General features: G+C 37.9%; 1 protein-coding gene across 5 annotated transcripts in view; it reads left to right on the top strand.

The window, feature by feature from the left end:
- The window catches only part of GAPVD1 (GTPase activating protein and VPS9 domains 1), an 83,548-nt gene that overhangs the window by 35,243 nt on the left and 21,150 nt on the right, over positions 1 to 27,155 (top strand). For 3 of the 5 annotated variants that reach the window (XM_038549361.1, XM_038549363.1, XM_038549360.1), the window contains 11 exons: positions 964 to 1,807; positions 4,799 to 4,885; positions 6,259 to 6,393; positions 6,539 to 6,728; positions 10,908 to 11,068; positions 15,141 to 15,270; positions 17,497 to 17,622; positions 18,558 to 18,731; positions 20,477 to 20,617; positions 21,943 to 22,077; positions 22,541 to 22,660. In XM_038549361.1, the coding sequence (XP_038405289.1) occupies positions 964 to 1,807; positions 4,799 to 4,885; positions 6,259 to 6,393; positions 6,539 to 6,728; positions 10,908 to 11,068; positions 15,141 to 15,270; positions 17,497 to 17,622; positions 18,558 to 18,731; positions 20,477 to 20,617; positions 21,943 to 22,077; positions 22,541 to 22,660 (2,243 nt within the window). The remainder of the gene's footprint in view (positions 1 to 963; positions 1,808 to 4,798; positions 4,886 to 6,258; positions 6,394 to 6,538; positions 6,729 to 10,907; positions 11,069 to 15,140; positions 15,271 to 17,496; positions 17,623 to 18,557; positions 18,732 to 20,476; positions 20,618 to 21,942; positions 22,078 to 22,540; positions 22,661 to 27,155) is intronic. The other 2 variants (XM_038549362.1, XM_038549364.1) reach the window with 1 other exon arrangement.

The following is a 27,155-nucleotide window of genomic DNA, read 5'->3' as shown; positions in this document are numbered from 1 at the left end:
ATACATGGATTTTTTTTGTAGGGTACTGTAAACATATTTTCTCTTCCTTATGACTTTCTTAATATTTTCTTTTCTTTAGCTTTATTGTAAGAATACTGTATATAATACAAATACAAAATATGTGTTAATTGACTATTTATGTTCTTTGTAAGGCTTCTGGTCAAACATAGGCTATTAGAAGTTAAGTGTTTGGAGAGTCCGAAGTTCTGCAGGGATTTTTCCACTACATAGGGGGTCATTGCCCCTAATCTCCACATTGTTCAAGGGTCAGCTGTGTATATTTTCTTGTTTCGATACTGTATATCTACTCAGTTTTAGAAGCCTCTTTTTTCCCTGTGTTAATACCTTATTCTTTTGTTCCAAGAAACAGTTTTTACCTCTAAGAAGAGTGGTGCTGAAGTATAATGTTGAGAAAAGGAGCCAGACACAGAAAAGTATATACTGTATGATTTCATTTATGTGAAGCTGAAAGAAAGGACTGATCTTTGATGATAGAAATCAGAATAATGGTTATTTTTTTATACTTTTCGTTGAACCTGATTTACTGTGAGGAATTTGTCCTCCTTTGTACTTTTTGGTTTTGCCTTTCTTTTTTTTTTTTTTTTTCTTTTTTAAGATTTTATTTATTTATTCATGAGAGACAGAGAGAGAGAGGCAGAGACACAGGCAGACACAGGCAGAGGGAGAAGCAGGCTCCATGCAGGGAGCCTGACGTGGGACTTGATCCCGGGTCTCCAGGATCACACCCTGGGCTGAAGGCGGCACTAAACTGCGGGCCACTGGGGCTGCCGGGTTTTGCCTTTCTTTACACATTCAGATGTTGGTGGGCTGAAAGATTTGAGGAGTTTGGAGTGATCTCATTGCTAGGACTATAATCAATCTACATTTCCATGTTTCAGTGGAATGTATGTATTATATTATTGTTATTGATTTTATTGTTTTGCTTGTTTGCTCATTTTTTAGTGCTGAAGCTTCCCCTGCTGAATGTTGTCAGCATGCCAAGATTTTGGAAGATACACAGTTTGTTGATGGATATAAGCAATTGGGATTTCAGGAGACTGCTTATGGAGAATTCTTGAGTCGGTTAAGGGAAAATCCTCGTCTTATTGCTTCCTCTTTGGTTGCTGGGGAGAAACTTAATCAGGAGAACACACAAAATGTTATTTACACAGTTTTTACCTCCCTCTATGGCAACTGTATTATGCAAGAAGATGAAAGCTACCTCCTTCAGGTTTTGAGATACTTGATTGAATTTGAACTTAAAGAAAGTGACAACCCCAGGCGACTTTTGAGGAGAGGAACTTGTGCCTTCAGCATCTTATTTAAACTTTTTTCTGAAGGACTGTTTTCTGCCAAACTTTTCCTCACAGCCACTTTACATGAGCCAATTATGCAACTGCTTGTTGAAGATGAAGATCACCTGGAAACAGATCCAAACAAGCTAATTGATAGGTTTTCCCCATTACAACAGGAAAAACTTTTCGGAGAGAAAGGCTCAGATAGATTCAGGCAAAAGGTTCAAGAGATGGTGGATTCCAATGAGGCCAAACTGGTGGCTTTGGTGAACAAATTTATTGGTTATCTCAAACAGAATACATATTGCTTTCCACATAGTTTGAGGTGGATTGTGTCACAGATGTACAAAACCCTCTCCTGTGTAGATAGACTGGAAGTTGGGGAGGTCAGGGCAATGTGTACTGATCTCCTATTGGCCTGCTTCATTTGTCCTGCAGTTGTCAATCCAGAACAGTATGGAATAATTTCTGATGCTCCTATTAATGAGGTGGCAAGATTTAATCTGATGCAGGTATGCTTTTGCTATTATCATTAGTGTGGCATTCAGTTGAAAATCAGTTGAGTGGGTAGTGGGGTGGGAACAGAAAATCTGACAATGTGTATGTATTTTTACTATTCTGTTTCCTCATACTGGCTTTTAAATATTTGCTTCTTAAGAAATAAAAGCAGTTACTGGGCACCTGGATGGCTCAGCCAGTTGAGCGTCCCACTCTTGGTTTCAGGTCTGATCATGATCTCAGGGTTGTGAGATTGAGCCCTGCGTTGGGCTCCAGGGTTTGGCTCCAGGCTCAGCAGGGAGTCTCCTTGAATTTCTCTCCTTTTGCTCCCTCCCTGCTTGTGGATGTGTACACACACACTCTCTGAAATAAATAAATCTTAAAAAAAAAAAAAAAAAAAAGGAAATAAAAGCAGTTAAATTGGGATTTAAAAATATTGTAGTCATAAAATATTTTGTTAGTTTTTTCCCTCAAAGATCTATTTATTTATTTATTTATGAGAGAGGGAGAGCATGTAGCGAGGGGGAGGAATAGGGAGAGAAATTCTTTTTTTTTTTTTTTTTTTTTTTAAGGGGGAGAAATTCTTGAGCAGACTCCCTGCTGAGTGGAGATTCCCACCATGGGGCTCCATCCCAATGTGGGGCTTGATCCCAGGACTCTGTGATCATGACCTGAGCCAAAATCAAGTGCTAATGAATGTTCATATTTTGCTGCAGAAATGTGAATACATTTGATTATAGGATACCACCCTTAATACTGGCTTTTTTACATGTATGCACTAATCAACCTTTCTAAAACCTTCAGATTTTGAAATCTGAAACTCTTCTGGACCTCAGACTTTCAGAAAGAGGAGTTTTGGATTTGTATTAGCATTTTCTCCCCCTTAATCATCTGAACTACTGAAGTCATGTTATTTCTTTTTTTCTTTTTAGAGAGGAGGAGGGGGTGAGGGGCGACGAGAGAATGAGAGATAGAATCCCAGACAGGCGCTACACCCAGTGCAGAGCCTGATTGATGTAGGGCTTGATCTCACGACCCTGAGATCATGACATGAGCTGAAATCAAGAGTCAGATGCTTAACTGACTGAGCCACCTGGGCATTCTCATGTTATTATTTCTTAAAGGAAGTTTTTAATCATATCCTATCCCCCAGAAATACTGTAAAGAAGAAACTGAATTTATTTGGAATATAATATATCTTAGGATGATTTTTTTTTTAATGATAAGCTTTTTGAATTTAAGATTATTTATTTATTTGAAAGTGAGAGCATGCACCAGTGGAGAGGGACAGAGGGAGAAGCAGACTCCTTGCTGGGCAGGGAGCCTGACTCGGAGCTTGATCCCAGGCCTTTGGGATCATGATCTGAGCCGAAGGCAGACACTTAACCAACTGAGCCACCCAGGTGCCCCAAGGTTTTTTTTTTCATGGTCAATTATATTATTTATTATTTTTTAAATATTTAATTTATTTAGTCATGAGAGACACAGAGAAAGAGAGAGGCAGAGACACAGGCAGAGGGAGAAGCTGGCTCCATGCAGGGAGTCCTATGTAGGACTCGATTCCGGGTCTCCAGGATCACACCCTGGGCTGAAGGCGGCACTAAACCACTGAGCCACCCAGGCTGCCCCGGTCAATTATATTATGTTGTTGTGTTTAGCAATTAACTATATAAAACTTCCCAAAATGAAATTTAAAGATTTTTATTGTCTGTGCAACATTAAATTTATTCTTAAGATAGTTGTAGGTTTTTATTTTTGTCATTTCAATAGAGATTGAATCACTTATTTTCAAAATGAGTAAAAATATCTGGGAATTGTCCCAGATATTAAGATGATACTAATATAATATTAGCTTGCTCCAGAATGTCTTTAAAGATAGTAGATTAGAGTCGCCTAGGTGGCTCAGTCAGTAAGTGTCCGATTCTTGATTTTGGCTCAGGTTATGATGTCGGGTTCATGAGATTGAGCCCTGAGTTGGGCTCCGTGTTTAACAGAATGTCTGCCTGAGATTCTCTCTCTCTCTCTGTCCCTCCCCTCTCCTCTGAGATAAATAAATAAATTTTTTTTAAAAGATTTTATTTATTTATTCATGACAGACACAGAGGGAGAGAGAGGCAGAGACACAGGCAGAGGGAGAAGCAGGCTCCATGCAGGGAGCCTGACGTGGGAGTCGATCCCGGGTCTCCAGGATCACACCCCGGGCCGAAGGCAGAGCTAAACCACTGGGCCACCAGGGCTGCCCAACAAATAAATCTTTAAAAAAAAAATAGAGTAGATTAACAGTCCTCTTTTACAAGTAAGGAATTTGCTCTGTGAATTAATAAATTAATATTTACTTTCCAAGCAGCTCTGTTCTGTAGGATTTCTTAAATAAAAAAAAAAAAAATTCTACTTTGAGTATTCTGTGAACTATAAAGGGAAAAGTACTTAGTATTAACTTGAAGTAGTTTGAATCAAGTTTTGCAAATTTTAAAATTTCTAGATGTATGAAAAGTAGAATATCAGAAACAAAGGTGTTATATTTTTGTTTTATATTGTCAATATAATGTTAAAGTAAAATTTTCTACTTATTGTCTTGAACTCCTAATCTATATATAGTAAAAGCTGATGTAGAGAAGATAAGCATTTAATTTGGGATCCTGGGATCCCTGGGTGGCTCAGCGGTTTTGGTGCCTGCCTTCAGCCCAGGGTGCGATCCTGTGGTCCCGGGATCAAGTCCCGTGTCGGGCTCCCGGCATGGAGCCTGCTTCTCCCTCTGCCTGTGTCTCTGCCTCTCTCTCTCTCTCTCTCTCTCTCTCTATCATAAATAAATAAATAAATAAATAAATAAATAAATAAATAAATAAATAAATCTTAAAAAAATAATAATTTGGGATCCTACTTTGCATGCCTGGTCAGATAGTATGAATATTATTATGAAACAAAATTTTAGCCTCGAATGGAAGTAGAGAAGAATTTATAAGTATCTATAGCCTGTGTCTCTGTATGACTGCTTTGGGTTGCAGGTTGGCCGCCTTTTGCAGCAGTTGGCAATGACTGGCTCAGAAGAGGGAGATCCCCGGACAAAAAGCAGCCTTGGAAAATTTGACAAAGTAAGAATGAATATTATCTCATGTGAAATGCCATTTATAGAAAATTTTGCCAAAGCATTAGTGAACTTAACTATGGTCTTTATTAAATCTTGTTTCTTATTAAAAATAAATGGTCTTTTCAATGATCCTTGGTATATACAGAGAGAATACAGTGTTGGATCAGCAGCATTTAAAGGAAGATCTCACTAAAGATGACTAGTTCTCACTTATTGAAGTGTTGAGGGTTGCTATTGTAATGAGAGCCAAAGAGCTATTAAGATTATTTTATTTCAGAAAGTTTAAGGCACCTGGCTGGTTCAGTTGGTAGAGTATGGGACTCTTGATCTTGGGGTTGGAGTTTCAGCCCCATGTTGGATATAGAGATGACTTCAAAGATTTTATTGATTTATTATTTAGTTATTTTAGAGACAGAGGGTGTGCATGTGCAAACAGAGGAGGAGCAGAGGGAGAGGGAGGGGCAAAGACTCTCAAGCAGTGTCCATGTTAAGCATGGACCTCTACGTGGGGCTCTCTCCCAAGACCCTGAGATCCTGACCATAGCAGAAACAAAGGGTCTGATTGATGCTCAACCAAATGAGCCACCGATGCTCCCTGAGTGTAGAGATTATTTAAATGAAAAACAAAAAACCTAAATAGGACGGCTCAGTTGGGTCAGTGTCCAACTCTTGGTTTCTTCTTGCATCATGATCTCAGGATCCTGAGATTGGTTCGGGTCAGTGGGGAGTCTGCTTTAGATTCTATCCCTGTCCCTCTTCCTCTCTCCTTCCCCACTAATTGCATGTGTGTGTACACACATACAATCTCTCTAAAATGGGTGAATCAATCTTTACAAATAAATAGTTTAATTTTTTAAGCCACTAAAGGAAAACAGTGATAATTGTATAATTTTAAGTGTATTTCATAGATATGTTCTATGGCATCGTTCAGTTAAAATTTCCTATTTGAATAGGCTGTACAATTCAACCTTACTTAAAATTTAGAGGTAATCCAGTGAAATTCCACTTCCACTTCTGATCTCTAACCTTTATTTCCTCCCCAAAAGGTTCTTGGTGTTCTCAATCTTTCATGTTTTCTTTGAGAGATCTATATGTATACAAGCAAATTCTTACATATGTTTTCCCAGTTACCCCCATCCCTCCCTTTTCACAAGTGGTAGAGTAGTGTGCACTGTTCTGTGTCATGTTTGTTTCACATACCAGAATTTCATGGAGACAATTCTATGTCAGTTCATAAAGAGTTTAATTTTTTTCAATGTTAGGTTTAATATAATTTTCAAAGGAAAACTTTTTGGATGCTTGTCCACCTTAATTAGAAATTTTTTCCCCTTATTTTAAAGAGAAAATATTTCACTGTGATCTTTTTCTGTTTAACAGAGCTGTGTTGCTGCTTTTCTTGATGTTGTGATTGGGGGCCGTGCAGTGGAGACCCCTCCAATGTCCTCCGTTAATCTTCTGGAAGGATTGAGCAGGACTGTGGTTTATATAACCTATAGTCAGCTTATTACTCTGGTAATGGCTTTATTCTTTAATAGGTTTTTCTCAAAAGTAATTTATCTAAGCATGGGCAGAGTCATAGATGAGTACATTGTGTGAGAAATATATATTGTGTTTGAAAAATTGATCTCACTAGCTAATGGCCTTTTACTTTTGCCAGGTGAATTTTATGAAGAGTGTGATGTCTGGAGATCAACTAAGAGAAGATAGGATGGCTCTTGACAATTTATTGGCAAACCTGCCCCAGGCAAAGCCAGGAAAAAGCAGCAGCTTGGAAATGACTCCCTATAATACTCCTCAGCTGTCTCCGGCAACCACTCCAGCAAATAAAAAGAATCGATTGCCTATAGGTAAAGAGCATTTCTCATATTCAAGCTTTCCCTTAAATTTAGTATTTTTTTTATTGGCTTTTATTACTGCTCAGTGTTTTGGAATATGGTTTTAAATAATTTGGGAAAGCTTTCTCTTTGTGTTTACTGATACTAATGCAATTTTTATTTGTTTTTTTTTTTCTAATGCAATTTTTAAAAATTGCACCAATTAGTTAAGGTTTGTGAGACATGCTTTTCATAATTAAATTGAGATCATGCCACCTACAGTATACTTTGTATATTTTAGTAACTTTTTTGGGGAAAATTTGGAAATATCAGTATTTGAATTAGGTAGCCCTGTCCTTTCTTCCAAGTTTTAAATAATATAATAAAATAATAACTTAGAGGGTTCTATCAGTAAAGTTGAATATATACTTACTATTTTCCATTATTATTATTATTAATCTTTCATTAAGTGAGCTAAGGTATCTTTGTTGTTTTATAAAATTAAGGTTTCATTTTATTTTGTCAAGTTTATCTAAAAATTGAGTCTAAGTTTTATTCACTTTTTTTTTTTTTTTTTTTTTTTTTTTAAGATTTTGTTTATATGACCAGAGAGAGAGCACACAAGCAGGGGAGCAGCAGAGGGAGAGGGAGAGGAAGGCTCTTTGCTGAGCCGGGAGCCTGATGCAGGGCTTGATCCCAGGACTCTGGGATCATGACCTGAGCTGAAGGCAGATGCTTAACTGACTGAACCACCCAGGCACCCCTAAGTTTTATTCACATACTAAACATCTATTATCTATGTGCGTACACACACGTACAAATTGAGCATTACCATGTACTCTGTACCAGAATCTGGATGAGCACTTTATAGATGTTGTTTCATTTAATTCATGCAAAAAAATCCATGTAAAAAGAGTAGGTATAATCACTATCCTGCATGGGAGGCACTGTGTTAGACATTGGGGATACAAAGACCATTAGGATGTGCCACTACTGTGCTGATTGCTAATAGTCTAGTTGGGGAGAAAAAGAGGAAACCAGTTGCCTTCATTATATTGTGTCTGATGGAAATAAGCATGCATGGAGGCTTGTGGGGCACCTATGTTGGGCAGGTGATGATGGTGTCAGGAGAAGATCATACTTTCTCTTTGAAGGATGAATGGGAGTTAGACAAAGTAGATAAGAGAGAGGGAAAGAGTGTTTAAGCCAAGAAGCGGTGTTTTAGTGTCAGTGACAATTAGTGAAAATGAATAGTTACTTTATTTTATACATTTGGAAGAATAGGATTTCATTTTTAAACTTCTATGAGCCAATTTGTTAAGAACTGACAGTTTCTTAAATTGATCTATCTTAGATTTAATGTAATATGGAATAATATCAACAAGAATATGACATCATATTCTTCAAGTCTTTGGCTTTCATCATCCCAAAATATCAATTATCAGAATTAAAAATAGAAAAACGAAGTTTGGCACGCAGTGATTTCTTTTTTTAGATTTATTTATTTATTGGAGAGAGAAAGGAGGATGAGAGCGCACAAGTGGGGCAGGGGGCATAGGGAGAGGGAAAGAAGCAGACTTTCCACTGAGTGCAGAGCCTGATGTGTGATCAGTCTCACAACCTTGAGATTGTGACCTGAGTCGAAATCAAGAGTTGGGCACTTAAGGGCACCTGAGTGGCTCAGCTGGTTAAGCACCTGCCTTTAGCTCAGGTCACAATCTCAGAGTCCTGGGATCGAGCCCCGTATTGTGCTCCCTACTTAGGGTGGAGTCTGCTTCTCCTTCTGCCCTCTCCCCTCACTTGCTCATATGCTCGCTCTCTCTCGAATAAATAAATCAAAATCTTAAAAAAAAAAAAAACGGAGTTGGGTGCTTAACCAGCTAAGTAAGCCACTGGTGACCCAACACGGAGTGATTTTTTTTTTTTTTTTAAGATTTTATTTATTTGAGAGAGAGAGAGCGCGTGCAATCAAGAGCAGGAAGGAGGAGCAGCAGGAAAGGAACAAGCAGACTCCTCGCTGATCAAGGAGCCCAACGTGGGGCTTAATCCCAGGACTCTGAGATCATGACCTGAGCTGAAGGCAGGCACTTAGCCAACTGAGCCACCCAGGTGCCCCAATACTCAGTGATTTTTAATCTTACAGCCTATTTGCACTTTTTTAACATGAAGGAATAAATGATTTTTGGTAAATCAGAGATATTTTTCCCTCTGTCATTCACTCCTGTACATTAGTTCTTGCATTTCTTGTCATCCAGAAGTATCATTAAATGGGGTATAATGGAAAGTAAATTTCAAATATTTGCCCAACATTACTTTGTTTAGTCATATGGCCTGGTCATTGAATTTATTTTGTATTTTTAAAAAATGTGTCCATTATTCAGAGGATTGATTTTCTTTCTATTTAATGCTTTCGCAACCCAGGACAACAGTTAGCAGCCATCACTGCCTGGGATTCCTCAGCCACAAATCTTACTGCTCATATTACTCTAGTAACCCCATTTGGTGGGTAATAGGCTGTTCTTCCTCCTCTTACATAACTTTCATTTAAGAAACAGTATATGAAAGTGTGCTCCATGTGCATGTTGCTTTTGCTTTATGTAAATTGCTACATAGATTTTGATTACTTGCATTTTTATAAATTATAAAATTTGTTGCCTAAGATTCATGTAGTTCATAAAGTTGAAATTCACAGTTCAGTAGAAGACAGTGATGAAGGTCAGCAAATAAAGATGTGAGAGTGAACCTGTGTTCGACTTTTGGGAATTGATGTATGCTCTGAATTTTGAAAGCCAGAGTGATTAATGAACAGATCTACAGCATTGTCTAAAGAAGACTCTTTATATATATTTTTAAGATTTATTTATTTGCTTATTTGAGAGAGAGTGAGCATGCGAGGGGTGGGGCAGAGGGAGAAGGAGAGGAAGAGAATCTTGGGCAGATTCCTGTTGAGTGTGGAGCTTGTGGGGCTTGATCCTACAACCCTGAGATTATGACCTGAGCTGAAACCAAGAAACCAAGAGTTAGAAGCTCACCTGACTGAGCCCCCAGGTGCCTCTAGAGGATTCTTTACATTTCTGTCTTCAAGTAGGTTAGCTTTCACTCAAAGTGAAGTTGACTTTTCTGTAGAGTGTTTTTGCTTTATGTTTGTACTTTTGATTATTTTGCACTAAAGTAGAATTTATATTTAGTATTCAGGTTGTGTTGAATTTTATTTCCCTCTGAAAGAAAATTGAAACTTGTCGCAGAAGACTTAAAATCATAGAGAAATTGTCAAACTATCTAAATCTTTCAGTATCTAAAAGTTCTTATGTGTAGAATGATAATTTTAGAAAAAAGTATTATTTATACATAGGGGGAAAAACCCCAAATAATTAGATTTTCATTCATTTAGAATGTTTCTATAAAGCAGAAGGGACACTTATATTCAAACATAGGGAAGTCTTTTTTCCTGCACCTTTAAAGGGAGATTAGTACATTTCAGGAAAGTCAACATGTTTTCAAAAACTGATTCTGATTTTGTCAACAGTTGTCCAATTAGCATATATTACTTTATATGGCTATTGGATTTCTCTATGAAAATTTCTTTTTCTTTTCTTTTTTTTTTTAAGATTTTATTTATTTATTCATGAGAGACCCAGAGAGAGAGAGAGGCAGAGACACAGGCAGAGGGAGAAGCAGGCTCCATGTAGGGAGCCTGATGCGGGACTCGATCCCAGGACCCCAGGATCACACCCGGGGCCGAAGGCAGGCGCCAAACCGCTGAGCCACCCCAGGCGTCCCTGTATGAAAATTTCTAATGCTTGTAAGTTCAGTTATTAGTATGGGAGACCTGTGGCAGTTAAATCATTTTATGGGAGAAATTGTTAAAGGTATCTTGATAAGGAATAAGGTAATGTTATTTTTGTCACCCTAAGTCTTAAATGAACAGATATGTTTGCTGTTATGCAGGTGTGCTTATCTGTGTGTGTCACTCCCTGTCAGGTGCACATAAGCCTGTTGTTTCTGACTATCTGTTTTGAAGGACAATCTGTGTTAGTCATCAGTAGAGTAACTGGGAAGATGTAGGAGTTTTTTAAAATTCATATTCTCACCACTTGTTTTTTTGTGCATGCGCAAATGTCCTACATTAATATAAAATACATTTTTGTATTTACTGTTTTCTTCATTTTATCTTGTTCTCTAAATTATCATATTTGAAAATTTTTTTATTAGCAACTCGGAGTAGAAGCCGCACCAATGTGCTAATGGACTTACATATGGAGCATGAAGGATCATCTCAAGAAACCATCCAGGAAGTACAGCCAGAAGAGGTGTTGGTCATTTCTTTAGGGACAGGTCCCCAGCTCACTCCAGGAATGATGTCAGAAAATGAGGTATGAATGTATTGTTACATTTAACTTACAGCCATTAATATTAAATAATTAGGTTCTTTTTTCCTAATTTATGGTCTCTTACTTCTGTAAGTCAGTATGTATTTAATGAGTACATTAAATGCCAAACTTCCTGTGAATAGTTCTGGGGACCTTTCACATTAATATATTGATATTAATACTACAATAGAAAAAAATAGTATAATAGTTGGTGATTAAGTCTACACCAAAAATAATTTTCCTAATAGTATAGAAGAGATGGGAAGCCAGGAAATTATAGTATGAAAATTGAAAAGACTTTTCCAGTGACTTGTAGGAAATGTTTTTTGTTTCTTTTCTTTCTAATGGTATACTAGTGGTACTCCTGCTTTAAAGAGCCAGATATTCTTTAGAAATATTTTCTGTTCTGTAGTTGGTTAGGAAGAAATGGAAGAGGATACTGAAAAGATAACTAAGAAAGTAAAATATTTTGAAGAAATGTGGTTGGGGTGTGGAAATCTCTTTTAAGATCTTTGTAAACAGAAGAGCTTGGGAGAGAGGCAAAGGGAATGAAGAAATAAAAAAGAAGCATCTTATATATTCAACAGTGACTGCTTATTACTCAAGAACACCTATTCCTGGGCAGCCCCGGTGGCTCAGCGGTTTAGCACTGCCATCAGCCCAGGGTGTGATCCTGGAGACCTGGGATCGAGTCCCACATCAGGCTCCCTCCATGTCTCTGCCTCTCTCTCAATCTCTCTCTCTCTCTGTGTGTGTGTCTCTAATAAATAAATAAAATCTTTATTTTTTAAATTTAATTTAATTTAAAATTTTTTAAGATTTTATTTATTTATTTATGAGAGACACAGAGAGAGAAAGGCAGAGACACAGGCAGAGGGAGAAGCAGGCTCCACACAGGGAGTCTGATGTGGGGCTCGATCCTGGATCTCCAGGATCACGCCCTGGGCTGAAGGCACACTAAACTGCTGGGCCACCGGGGCTGCCCTAAATAAAATCTAAAAAAAAAAAAAAAACACACCTATTCCTGAGGTGGGATGAAGGGGCCAGTTATAGTGGTCGATGAAGTGATTATAGTGATTAGTAAGACTGTGTTTTTTGTTTTTTGTTTTTTTAAGATTTTAAAAATTTATTTATTGATAAACTGCTCAGTGCTAAACTGCTGAGCCACCTGGGCTTGCCCATAAGACTGTGTTTGGATCTGTGGCATGACCCTTAGGAAAGAGCTCTATCACACTCTAGAATTATCTTCATACACACACACAGATGAGCTGGCAAAAACTGTCAGAATCAACTTTTTAGGAACTCCTGAGATATAATAAAAAAACGTATAACATCTAGGGGAATGCTGAATGAGGAAAACAGTTGCTGAGTTTCAGTCAGGGAGCTCTGTGGCATTTTACCTTCCCCTGGTAACCTTCCCCCAGTTCCCAGCTCTGGCAGCCTTGAAGACAGCCCCGGGGTTCCTGTGCAGGGAAGTATCTTCAGTGTGGTATAAGCCTCTTGTTTGCTGTTAATCTTATTCTCTAGGCCTTTACATATATTTTTCCTAAAGATTTTTTGTACATTGCTCATTATGAGTTTAAAGATCCAAGTTATCTTAAAAATACAAAATGTAGGGGTGCCTGGGTGGCTTAGTCAAGTGTCTGCCTTTGGCTCAGGTCACAATCCCAGGGAACATGTGAGCCCCACATTGGGCTCCCTTGCTTATTAGCAGGGAGCCTGCTTCTCTCTCTCCCTCTGCCTGCCACTCCCCCTGCTTGTGTGCTTGCGTTTTCTATCTCTCTCTTTCCAGTAAGTAAACAAAATCTTAAAAAAAAAAAAACCCAAAATATAAAATTTTTATGTCTGCATTTAATTTCAAGCAAATTTAGGAAAATAATTCTTTAATTTATAAGGGGAGAGAGAGAGATCCCTGGGTGGCGCAGCGGTTTGGCGCCTGCCTTTGGCCCAGGGCGCGATCCTGGAGACCCGGGATCAAATCCCACATCGGGCTCCTGGTACATGGAGCCTGCTTCTCCCTCTGCCTATGTCTCTGCCTCTCTCTCTCTCTCTCTCTCTCTGTGTGACTATCATAAAAAAATAAAAATAAAAAAAAATAAAAAAATAAAAAATATAAGGGGAGAGAGAGAAATTCTTTTTAAAAAGATTTTATTGAGAGGGAGAAAGCATGAGCAGTAGGGGGTGGGAGTGGGGAGAGGAGCACAGAGAGAGGGAGAAGCAGACTCCCCACTGAGCAAAGAACCTGATGCTGGGCTCGATCCCAGGACCCTGAGATCATGACCTGTGCCAAAAGCAGATGCTTAACTGATTGAGCCACTCAGGCACCCCAAAATAATTCTATCTTTAAATGGCTTTTTAAAAGTATCGCATGAATAAAGGTATAGAGCCTTTAAAAAACTTTAATTTACTCATTTATTTTTTTATTTTATTTTATTTTTTAAATTTACTTATTTAAATGTAGGGCCAAAACAGCACATAGAAGGTTTTGGGTTTTTTAATTCTTTTTAAGTGAGGATACTATTCTTCCTTCATATTTTGCCAATAACCTAGGATCCTAGTGGCTGTGATTTTGAGTTCCACGTGTGCTTAAAACATGCTGTTTGACTTTCAGCAAAGCACTCAGTTCTTCATTAGGTTGGAGATACACGTTTACAGCTGAATTATGAACCTCATGTGGAGGGATAAGAATTCTCTTTTTTGGAAGTCATCTAACAAATAGAAACTTTGTAAAAAGGCCATCAGCTCTAGGCTAGAGATGGCTGTGAAGTCACAATTCAGCTTCTGGTATGGACTTTTGTGGCTGTTGTCAAGGCAGGGTTCAAACTGGACTGTTTGAATTCTGATGCCTACAAAATAATTTGTTCTATGTTTTCTTCCTATTGAATTAGTTTATTAACTTTCTTTTTAAAAAGATTTTATTTATTTATTCATGAGAAACACAGAGAGACACAGAGAGAGGCAGAGACACAGGCGGAGGGAGAAGCAGGCTCCACGCAGGGAGCCCGATGTGGGACTGGATCCTGTGACTACAGAATCATGCCCTGGGCCCAAGGCAGACTCTCAATCGCTGACCCACCCAGGGATACCAGTTTATTAACTTTTGGAAAAAAATGTACTGCAAATTTAATGTCCTTTTACCATGCAGATGCTTTTTGTGCATCTTTTTATTTAATCCTCAACAACTCCATGGCATGCCTACTATTACCATGATTCTTTTTTTTTTTTTAATTTTTTTTTAAATTTATTTATGATAGGCACGCAGTGAGAGAGAGAGAGAGAGGCAGAGACACAGGCAGAGGGAGAGGCAGGCTCCATGCACCGGGAGCCAGATGTGGGATTGGATCCCGGGTCTCCAGGATCGCGCCCTGGGCCAAAGGCAGGTGCCAAACGGCTGCGCCACCCAGGGATCCCACCATGATTCTTTTATAGATAAAGAAACTGGAGTTTAGAGAGCTTAAATCATTTACCCAAGATTACATAGTTGGCACATGGCAGAATCAGAAGGACCAGCCTGCTGATTCCAAAACCTTTTGATTCTTATGATCCTACCCACCACTCACTAATACCCGATTGTTCAGTTTCTCATCCTGAGATAAGATGATGGGAAGATCATCTGGGTGATGGATGATGGGAAGGCATAGGTTCACTTTTTTTTAACTCATCTACTTTTATTCTGGGGATACTTAAAAGCTTTATCAGAATCTCATAAATGGGTTTTTAGTTAAAAATGAGAATTTAAGAAGAACTTAAATAGGGGCAGCCCGGGTGGCTCAGCAGTTTAGTGCTGCCTGCAGCCCAGGGTGTGATCCTGGAGACCCGGGATCAAGTCCCATGTCAGACTCCCTGCATGGAGCCTGCTTCTCCCTCTGCTTGTGTCTCTGCCTCTCTCTCTGTGTGTCTCTCACGAATAAATAAATAAAATCTTTAAAATAAATTAAAAAAAAAAAGAAGAAGAACTTAAATATCCATTTGCTGTGGTCTGTTTTCATATCAGTAACCTTTCAGTTCTGATAAACCAATGGCATTTTGTTTTTTATTACTTATCTATATATTTTTTTGGCATTTTATTTTTCAGGTCCTAAACATGCAACTTTCGGATGGAGGACAAGGAGATGTCCCTGTTGATGAAAACAAACTCCATGGTAAACCTGATAAAACCTTGCGCTTTTCCCTCTGCAGTGATAATCTGGAAGGAATATCCGAAGGTGAAGGGTTACTTCATTCAGAGTTGTGTGATTCAAGTAATACTTGTTTTGTGATCTTTAAAGGAGCCTTATAAATTATAATTATACTATCTGTTTTTCTCCCTAAGGAGAGTAATGAAGTTTTCCTCTAATGGTCTTGAACAGTTGGCTATAAAGATTGTTTCTGGAATAAATAAGATTGCAAGAAGAAAATTTAAAAGAAAAAGATTGCAAGAGACCTTTGATCATAGAAAATGGAAAAGATAACAGTCTTCATTGAGCCTTGAATAATGCCAAAATTTCTCTAGTATTAATGTATACCAAAGCTTATGGAGCTCCTTTAGAGGGACATGGTGCATGTCTAAATGGGAAAAAAATGGACTCACTAGTATTTCATGATATTGTGTATACATCTAATGTTCTGTATTTCTTTATTCACACACACCTTTATGAAGCAGGAAGATACAATGGAAATAGAAATAAAATTAGAAAATTAAAAGCATAGATTATGAAATGAGAATTTGTCATTTCATGTATGAGGACAAACATTTTAATGAAGAAAGTTGAGTTTACTATCATTTTAAACATAAAATGTAATAACTTTTTTTTGAACTTTTTAGAACATGAGTAATGTATATTTATTCTAGAAAATGCAGAAAAGAAACGGAATCATTTGTAATTTTACCATTCTTTTTTTTTTTTTAAGTAGGCTCCACACTGGGTTCCAACATGGGATGCTTAACCTACTGAATCACCCAAGTGTTCCAGTGCTTTTAATACTACATCTGTACCTTAAAAATAGACATGCCCTTTAAACTAGCAATTGTGCTTCTAGGAATTTATCCTAGGAAACAATTCAAGGTCGCTTGTTGAAGGGCTTTTTTTTTTTTTTAAGATTTTATTTATTTATTCATGAGAGATACAGAGAGAGAGGCAGAGACATAGGCAGAGGGAGAAACAGGCTCCCTGTAGGGAGCCCGATGCAGGACTCGATCCCAGGACCTAGGGATCAACACCTGAGCCAAAGGCAGATGCTCAACCACTGAGCCACCCAGGCGCCCTGAAGGGCTTTTTATAATGCTTGAAAAGTAGAAGCAATCTATGTTTAATCAAACAAGAATATTTAAATAAATTATGCCCATTTGAAGTTAAAGTAAAAAACCATTAATAACTCAGGTTATTTAAGAATGTTAAATTATAGAGGGAAATGTCACTGCTATATGGGTAAACAAAAAAGGGTTACAAAACAACATAAACCTAATTTTTTTTAAAGATTTATTTATTTATTTATGATAGAGAGAGAGAGGCAGAGACACAGGCAGAGGGAGAAGCAGGCTCCATGCCGGGAGCCTGATGTGGGACCCGATCCCGGGACTCCAGGATTGCGCCCTGGGCCAAAGGCAGGCGCTAAACCGCCGAGCCACCCAGGGATCCCCTAAACCCAATTTTAATAAAAATAAACCAGAATACTGTTATCAGTAGAATGGTAGGGTCGCCTGGGTGGCTCAGTGGGTTAAGCATCTGACTCTTGCTCTCAGCTCAGGTCTTGATCTCAGGGGTCGTTAGATCGAGCCCTGCATTGGACTCTGCACTGAGCATGGAGCCTTCTTAAGATTCTCTCCCTCTCCTTCTTTCCTTCCCCCTGCCTAAAAGCAATTTAAAAAAATTTTTAAAAGCACCTTAATAAAAATAAATACATAAATAAAAGCACCTTGGGACACCTGGGTGGCTCAGTAGGTTAAGCATTCCACTCTTGATTTCCACTCGAGTCATGATCCTCAGGGTTGTAGGATCAAGCCCTGTATCTGGCTTTGTGCTCAACAAGGAATCTGCTTGAGATTCTCTCTCCCTCTGCCTTTCTCTGTGTCCTCTGCTTACACATACTCTCTAAAATAAATAAATACATTTTTTTGTCTTTAAAGATTTTTATATACTTATTCATGAAAGACACAAAGAGAGAGACACAGGCAGAAAGAGAAGCGGGCTCCATGCAGGGAGCCCGATGTGGCACTCGATCCCGGCACTCCAGGATCATGCCCTGGGCGGAAGGCAGATGCTCAACCACTGAGCAACCCAGGAGTCCCAATAAATACATTTAAATAAACAAATAAATAAATGTACCTTAATCAGTCTTTTTTTTTTTTTTTTTTTTTACCTTAATCAGTCTTAGTCTATTATCAGGACATGAAAAGTTACATGGTGGCTCATGATTTAAAAAGTTCACTCACAGTATAAACATTTCTCTAGGTCCCTCAAATCGCTCCAATTCAGTATCCTCTCTAGACCTGGAAGGAGAATCTGTATCAGAACTTGGAGCTGGACCTTCTGGGAGTAATGGAGTTGAAGCTCTACAGCTATTAGAGCATGAGCAAGGTAAAGTGAAGTTGAACACAGATGCTTAAGTAGCAAAGAATTTACCTGGCTGTGTTCCATGTAGGTTGACTGTGTTTAGTAAAAGAATAACTTTAAGTTGATTATATAATGACCATCAAACTTGCACTTTTTTTTTTTCAAACTTGCATTTATTCATAGTTCTTTCCATTCTTAAAAAATGTTTAGTTGGTAAATGAATTTTTTAGGCTGAAGTTACATAGAATAATTAAAATAAATTGCTTGAATCCTGTAATATTTGGCATTTCAGTTCTGTAATACTGAACTTTTCAGGGATACAAAGATAAATACTTGAGGTTAAAGGTACTTCGAATAGGGAGAGGAAGGTAGACAAATGACTAGAAGTGTTACAGAAGTGCCTTGGCAGTTCTGAATAAGAGATACATGTGGTTGGAAGTATAGGGAAAAACTTAGTGGAAGAAAATGCTAGCCTTAAAGCGGGGGGACAGGTGGTTCAGTGAGGAGTTGGCTGCTCTAGGATGATCTTCACGCCATCCCATGTGGTCCCTCATTCACCAGCAGGCTAGCTTAAGCTTTGTTCTCATGACAGAAGGTGAAAAAGAGAGCAGAAATTTTATAAGGTCTCTTGAGGCCTGGCCTTGAAACTTCCTCGTTTCCTTTTTACTCTTTTGGCCAAAGCAAGTAACAGGGCCTGTGCAAATACACAGATACGGGAATATATCCCAATTTTTTATCAAAGTCACACTGTTGAGGTTGTCCCAGTTAATCTACCAGATGTGGGGGTACATATCCTGAGCTCAGTTCAGAGAGGTAAAGAGTACATCCGTAGGGGAATAATTCAGTGTTTTGGGACTGCTTGCTCAGTATTAATGATAAAATATGTATCTTTAAAGTTGATTAAAAAAATCATAGCTGTGCTGGTACCATTTTTAAGTGCTTAATTCTGTTTTTGGTAGCTACAACACAAGATAATCTTGATGATAAGCTAAGGAAATTTGAAATACGTGACATGATGGGACTAACAGATGACAGAGATATATCAGAAACAGTGAGTGAGACCTGGAGTACAGATGTCTTGGGAAGTGATTTTGACCCTAACATTGATGAAGATCGCTTACAGGAAATTGCAGGTAACTGCTATTTAAATTCTCTGGAAAATTGCTGTTTAGTTATTCATATCCACTTACCCTTCATGGGCAGAGACTTCAGACAGACTGGGAAACTGAGATAACTGTATGTAACAAAGCACTTGTCTTTTTTTATTCTTTATCTAAATATAGGTAGCATTTTCCTTGTCTGCATTTAACTCTCCTTTCCCTGCTAAGAAAGAAACACCAGTCTTCTGAATTAGCTTCTTGTTTTCAGGGCATAGTATATATTCTTAGGATATTATTTTGAGATTAAGCACCTTACCTGAAGATAAAAATTCTTATAGATTATAACCACAAAATCTTTCAGAATCGTAAATACTGAGATTCTCTAAAAATTGAAATTAGTGGGGCACTTGGCTGGCTTAGTCAGTAGACCGTGTGACTCTTGATCTGGGGATTGTGAGTTGAAGCCCCATGTGGGGTGTAGAGCCTACTTTTAAAAAAATGAATTTACTTCTGGAGGGATTAATTCAGTTCCAAAGAGTGACTAGTTTTTTTCTTTTTTTATATATATATCAAGTTTATTGAACTATAGTTTACATACTTTAAAATTCACCCCCTTTAGGATACTGTGCTATAAGTTCTGGAAGATTTCATAAAGTCTTATAAGCAGCATCTTCATTTTCTCTTTAAATCATGGAATATTTCATGCAAATACAAGGAGAAAAGTGAACTCTGTGTACCTGTCATTCAGCTTCAACTCTTGCATGTACATATGTGGCTGGTTTTGTCCCATCTCTTCTCCCACCAACTAGCCTTTTTACCTGTTCCCTTGTTATGTGTTAGGCAAGTTCCAGACATTATTTTATTTGTAATTATTTTATGATATATCTTTAAAAGGTAACTGTCAGCAGTAACTTTTTGCCAAAAGTTTTTTTATGCACCACAGTAGAATTGTTCTTTTGCTAGGGGTAATCCGATGTTGCGAAGCATTCTGAGCTTGAGTGTCTTTAACACAGATGTATAATAATGTTTAATCCTTTCTATTTGTATTTTTAAGTAGTGTAAATAGATTTCTTAATAGATTTTGCATTACTTTGTTTCAGGTGCCAAAGTAGTTAGCAGAATGTTCTGTTTGAGCATTGAGCTGTATTTGCAGTTGAATGCATGCTACAGAGAGGTGTTTTTTTCCTGCAAATATTTTTTTCTTTAAGATTTTATTTATTTATTCATGAGAGACACACAGAGAGAGAAGCAGAGGGAGAGGCAGGCTCCTCTCAGGAAACTCTGGGATCATGGCCCGAGCTGATGGCAGATACTCAACTACTGAGCCACCCAGGTGTCTCTCCTGCAAGCATATTTTATTGCTCTAAATATGTGGCTAATGTGCCAAAAGAAAACATATTTGGCCAGTATAACTTTATGTGGTTAAGTGTCTCTGAGTGTTTTTAATCCCTGTAAATACTATGTATTTTAGATATTTAGGAACACATATGAAAGTGTGCTATAAAACCAAGATGAAAGCTAATTGAAATGACTTGACCTAATGATGTGTTTTCTCTATGGAGAGTCCTAGGTGACTAGGAGGAAACTAAGAAAAAGGAGCTTGTGTGATTATGACCAAAGTGGGAAATTTGTGTTTTTAATGGTGCTATTGATTGAAATTACTTACCTTGGCTTCCTTCTTGTGGGTAGAGATTACTTTAGTATTTGGCTCTTCTCCATTATCACTGCTCTTTCCATCAGGATCTTCATTAACCTTTTGCTCCCCACTGGTTATACAGGTGCAGCAGCAGAAAACATGTTAGGCAGTTTACTATGCCTGCCAGGTTCGGGGTCAGTGCTTCTTGACCCCTGCACTGGTTCTACCATATCAGAGACAACAAGCGAAGCTTGGAGTGTAGAGGTATTGCCAAGTGACTCAGGTTAGTATGCCGCCATTGTTTGCTTTTTGATTTTCACGGAAGTTTTATTTTTATTTTTTATTTTTTTATTTTTTTTATTTTTATTTTTTTTAAAGATTTTATTTTTTTATTTTTTTATGATAGTCACACAGAGAGAGAGAGAGAGAGGCAGAGACATAGGCAGAGGGAGAAGCAGGCTCCATGCACTGGGAGCCTGACGTGGCATTCGATCCCGGGTCTCCAGGATCGCGCGCTGGGCCAAAGGCAGGCGCCAAACCGCTGCGCCACCCAGGGATCCCTCACGGAAGTTTTAAATGTATCTTAATTTATATGTTATGTACGTTTTGTCAAGTGTGATGCAACCATATTACTAAGAATTTCAGACGGACAGGTAGGTTAGGGCGTTTTCTGTCCATCAAGAAAAAACAGTTTGGGATGGCATGGGCTAAGATGGCAGGTGCTTTCTTGACTCTGTGTTCAGTTATTTGTAAGCATTTGTTAGCAACTCAGCAGAGCTCTGGTGGGACACTGTGTTTGGTATCTCCCACTAACTCATCATAACATAGGAATAGCAATATAACTTGAGCCCTAAACGGTTGGATGTGTGGTAAGCATGCCTATATTCATCCCAGGAAGAACTTGACCCTCTAAAAGATAGCTAATGTATTTTTGAAATGTAATGAAATTGAGATTCTGGAGTTCTGAGAATTATTTTGTGCAGGATTATTATAAATCTATAACCAAGTGTTTTGTACTTTTTCTTTTCTTATATATTGCATTTCTACTTTTTTTTCTGACTATAAAGATAAATTTGCTTTCAATTAAATGTCAACTATCAGAATGCAAATTTAAGTAACTGTATGTCTGAATTATATTCTAATCTGATCTACTTGGCTCAAGAATAATTAAGTGATTCTGATATATGTTTTGTAACGTTAATGCACTCAGATGTGCTGACCGTTACATAAGGAGACAGTAGGATTAACTTACTATCTATTGAGTGCCCATTGGAGTTATTTTTTAGGAAATGTTCGGCTTAATGTTAAGCTATTTTTGTATTCTCTTATTGAGTTTACTTGTTAACCAACAATGTGTTTTATGAGATTAGTATTCTATGGGCAGAGTTTTCACCTTTGCACAACAGACTGACCTATTTTGGGATAAAAATCACAACCTCAGCTTCTTTAGCGTTCAGTCTAACCAGCTTTGCTAACTGGCCCAGACTTAGAAATCTGTTTACAATGATTTCATTCATGCTCTGGTAGCTTTCCTCATGTGGGTGTCACAAGCTGAAACTGCAGCACGCTAACTGAATCACTAATGTGGCACCTGTGTCTTCTGTTTAGAGGCCCCGGATCTAAAGCAGGAGGAGCGTCTACAAGAGCTGGAGAGCTGTTCTGGACTAGGTAGCACATCTGATGATACGGATGTCAGGGAGGTCAGTTCCCGTCCCAGCACACCAGGCCTCAGTGTTGTGTCGGGTATGTCTGTCTTGTTTTAAGGAATAAGGATTGCAAGGTGTATTCCTACCTCTCCATTTATAAAGTTGATAACAGAGAGATATGTTTTATTTAAGAGTTGAGAAATTTCTAAGAAACAAAATTATTTCTGTGGGACCTTAAATCTATGAGAACGTGTGGCTTTATAGAGCTTGTTGAGGTCATTGGCAAACTGTGTGTGTTCCCTCTCTAATTCTATCTGTTCTTGGTGGCCTCTACTACTGTATTTAGATACCATATGATACTTGTGCTTATGTTGTAAAATCAAGGTAAGCATATTTATTAGGCAGTAAAGGTTGTGATACCAGACATCTCACATGTATAACACTGGGACATAAAAATTTTGAGAATATTTACATTTCTCCAAACTTCATATACTTTTTATGTGGTTATTCCATTCTTCTTGCTATTGATTTTTTACTGTATTTACTTATTCATTTTAAAGGCATAAGTGCAACCTCCGAGGATATTCCCAATAAGATTGAAGACTTGAGATCTGAGTGCAGTTCTGATTTTGGGGGTAAAGATTCTGTCACTAGTCCAGACATGGATGAAGTAACTCATGGTAAGAAGGGAAATAGAATGACTTAAAATGACTTAAAAATGATCACATTCACATGTTTGCTGGTGATATCAGTTGATATAGCACTTTGGAGCATGATTTGACAGTACGTATATAAAGCCTTGAAGATTCATAAAGCGGGTTGGGGTTGACTGGCTCAGTCAGTTAAGCGTCTGACTCTTGGTCTCAGCCCAGGTCTTGATCTCAGGGTCATGAGTTTAAGCCACTCACTGGGCTCCACACTGGGTGTGGAGTCTACTTAAAAAAAAAAAATTCACAAGCTAAATTTGGTTCAGTTAGTCCAGTTTAGGAATCATTCATCAGGAAATAGTTCGATGTATACAGAAAATCTTATGTTCTTTGTAGCATTTATATTGATGTTCTTCATAACATTTATATTGCAGAAAATGAGAAGCAATCTAAGAATTGAACAAATAGAATTGCTAAGTGAATTTTGATGCACCCATTCATAATTTATGTGGCTGATCTTTGTTGGTTTGGTTTGGTTTTTTGTGTCTGTTTTTTAAAATCCTTTAAAACATATGAAATAAATTGAAACTCTAGAAATACTAGAACATAGTATCTCTTGGAAAACTTATCCTAAAGAATTTCATGTATAAGATAATAAAGCATTAAAAAACGTACCATAGAGAAAGCACAAGAAAGAAATATCAAAATACTAGCCATGGTTTTATGTACCGAGAACTAGGGTTTTAGATACTTTTTCTTTATAAAAAAAGTTTGTTTCTAAACCAGGGTTTCTCATCCTTAACACTATTGACATTTTGGGCCAAGTAGTTCTTTGTTATGAAGACGTGTTCTGTGCATTAGAGGATATTTAGTGGCATCTCTGGCCTCTACCAGGAACACGGCACCCCCCTTCTTTCCCTGCAGTTGTGACAACCAAAAATGTCTCTGCATATTGCCAAATGATACTTGGGGGACAAAATAGCCCTATTTGAGAACCACTGCTCTAAAAAAGCAATTTTCCAAGGTATAGTTTCCATGGACTACTAAGGGACCTTAAGACTCTTTTGAGGGATGGGGGGGTAGTGAGGTCTAGATATTTTCGTAATAGTAAAAGGTTATTGTCCTTTTCACTGTATTGACATTTGCACTGATGGTGCACAAGCAAAGGTGACTAAATTTCCTGGGGTAGACTTTAGCATGAAGCAAAGTAGTGGTACTGAACTGTTAGCAGTCACTATATTCTCATGCAGTAAAAAAGAAAGTTTTACTTATGAATATCTTTCATGTTGCAGTAAAAATTATTTAATTATGTCTCAACCCTGAGTATACACACATCTGTTTAAAATTCTGAAGAAATAGGAAATACCCCTAATACATTTCTCCTGTAGTCAGGAAAAGCATTTAAATGTTTTTTGGAGTTGTGAGCTTAACTAGGTGTTTCTTCTCTTGTTTTTTTTTCATGACACACTTTTACTTGAAAGAACGACAAACTGTAGTTCTTCATATTTGGGTATTTGGCAGGCATTGCTTAAAAATTAACAAAGTGAGCCTATCACTTCAAGGAAAACAACTGGCAGAGGAGTTTGTTGTCAGTGATAAAACTCAGGCTTTCAGATAAAAAATGAGAATTTTGGAAAACTCGTATCCACCTTCATGAGCTTGACAGCTTTCTGATATTTAAAGACTTTTCTGTTGAGATTGGCGGTATTAAGAATGTGATTTTTTGGTATTATATATTGAAATGTGTCAACATGTGGAGGATCTGCATATCTAATTGGACAGCATTTTCCTGGTGATCAATGCATGATATTGGAAAACAGACCAATTAATTGTATTGTAACAGTATAAAAAGTTCATTGATCTGGTTTCAGATTCCAGATTGTAGCTAACCTATACATAACTACTAGTCAAGATTTGGTGTCATATCATAGAAGAATGTCCACAATTATTTGAGAAGGCTATTAAAATATCTTCCCTTGTCCAACTGCATATCTGTGTGAGGCCAGCTTTATATACTTCAATCAAAATATGTATTGCAACAGATAGAAAGCAGAAGTTCATATGAGAATCCAGCTGGATTCTATTAGGCCATACCTTAAAGAGAATTTGAAAAAATGTAAAACAGTGTCATCTACTAGATGTTACTATTCTTTTTTGGAAAATACTTATTTTTTCATTTAAATGGGTTATTTGTATTACCATTTAACAGATATGTTTAAATGAGTTAATATATAAATATATATTTGTTTTCAGCTCAATTTATGATATGGTAAATATCAATAGATAAAACCAACATAATGGTCCTTTGGGGCAATAATTTTTAAGAATGTAAAAGTGTCCTAAGATCAAACTTTTATTTTATTTATTTTTTTAAAGGAGATGCAACCTCACTTTCTGTTTTTCTTTTTTTTTTTTTTTTTTAATTTTTATTTATTTATTCATGAGAGAGAGAGAGGCAGAGACACAGGTAGAAGGAAAAGCAGACTCCATGCAGGGAGCTCGACGTGGGACTTGATCCTGGGTCTCCAGGATCAGGCCCTGGGCTGAAGGCGGCGCTAAACCACTGAGCCACCCGGGCTGCCCAAGACCAAAATTTTATTTTATTTTTTTAAAAATATTGTATTTATTTATTCCTGAGAGAGAGAAAGAGGCAGAGACACAGGCATAGGGAGAAGCAGGCTCCATGCAGTGAGCCCGACGTGGGACTCAATCCCAGGTCTCCAGGATCAGGCCCTGGGCTGAAGGCCACATTAAACCGCTGAGCCACCAGGGCTGCCCAAGACCAAAATTTTAGAACAGATATTCTAAGCTGTCTTTCATAATAATATACTATTTTTATAATTTTAATAGAGGAAGGTAAATATAAAACCTAGAACAAAAGAAAAATCAAAAACCATAAAATCAGAGTAGTCATCATTAGCATTAAAGAGCTCAGACTCAAAAAGTTTAGAGTTACTTTAATTTTTTATTTTTTAAATTGTTTTTAGAGAGATAGTCCTAGTGGGGTTGTGTGTGGAGAGGCTGGGGAGAGGCAAAGGGAGAAGGAGAGAGAGAGAATCTTAAGTAGGGCTCGATCTCAGCCTGAGCCAAAATCAAGAGTTGGATGCTTCACCAACTTGGTGGGCTAAACCACCCAAGCACCCCTAGGGGAACAATTTCTTTTATATATTTGAAAGTTTTAGCCTCTGCATACTTATCTGTTTTGATATTTCTGATTTTGGTTGTGTGGACATGCTTAGAGGAGTCATATGAACTCCGTAGCTGAGAATAGTTCAAGTCTGTTTTGTGGTATAATGTAATATTATTCATTTTTTTAAGGAGTACTTTTTTTTTTTTAAAGAAACTTTTTTTTTTAAGATTTTATCTATTTATTCATGAGAGACACAGAGAGAGAGAGAGAGAGAGAGAGAGGCAGAGACACAGGCAGAGGGAGAAGCAGGCTCCATGCAGGGAGCCCGACGTGGGACTCGATCCCAGGACTCCAGGATCACGCCCTGGGCTGAAGGCGGCACTAAACCGCTGAGCCACCGGGCTTTTAAAGAGTACTTTTATTTATTGTCATTTTTATCTATTGTCAATTTATTGTCATTTTCTGAGAGCTGTATAAGAATTTCAGATTTCACAACTTTCTATTTATACTCCTTCTAGGTAATATTGCCCTTATTAATATTAGTTTTTACCCTTATTTTTATAGGTGGAAGGAAGGGCAGTTGTGACATTCTGAAAATTTTGATAATTTACATCTATTGACTCTACTCTTTGCATTAACTATAATACAGTTTGGTCTTTTTTTTTTTTAATTTTTTTTAATGTTTATTTATTTATGATAGTCACAGAGAGAGAAAGAGAGAGAGGCAGAGACACAGGCAGAGGGAGAAGCAGGCTCCATGCACCGGGAGCCCGACGTGGGATTCGATCCCGGGTCTCTAGGATCGCGCCCTGGGCCAAAGGCAGGCGCCAAACCCCTGCGCCACCCAGGGATCCCTACAGTTTGGTCTTAAATGTAATTAACATGTGGATGCTAGACCACTTAAATGTCATTAAAATCCCTGTATGTAGATAAAAACATACCATGAATTTGAAGTAATCAGAATATGGTATTTATTAGGTTCTCTTTTTTTCTGCTATACCCCTCAAGTTCTGTTGATCAGAAAAGGAAAGCTGTGGAAATGCCTGGGTTGGTTGAGCTTCTTCTGACTCTTGATTTCTGCTCAGGTCATGTTCTCAGGGTCCTGAGATTCAGCTCCATGTCATCAGACTCTGGGCTCAGCAGGGAATCTGCTTGAGATTCTGTCTCCCCCTCCCTGTTCCCCACTGTGTGCTCTCTCTCTCTCTCTTTCTCAAATAATAAACCTTTATTTTTTTTAAAGGTTTTATTTATTTATTCATGAGAGACACACAGAGAGAGAGGCAGACACAGACAGAGGGAGAAGCAGGCTCCACACAGGGAGCCTGATGTGGGACTTGATCCCAGGTCTCCAGGATCACGCCGTGGGCCAAAGGCAGGCGCCAAACCGCTGAGCCATCC

Source organism: Canis lupus, chromosome 9 (genome assembly GCF_011100685.1).
Source record: "Canis lupus familiaris isolate Mischka breed German Shepherd chromosome 9, alternate assembly UU_Cfam_GSD_1.0, whole genome shotgun sequence".
NCBI lineage: Eukaryota > Metazoa > Chordata > Mammalia > Carnivora > Canidae > Canis > Canis lupus.
This window is presented reverse-complemented; position numbering and strand designations above follow the sequence as displayed.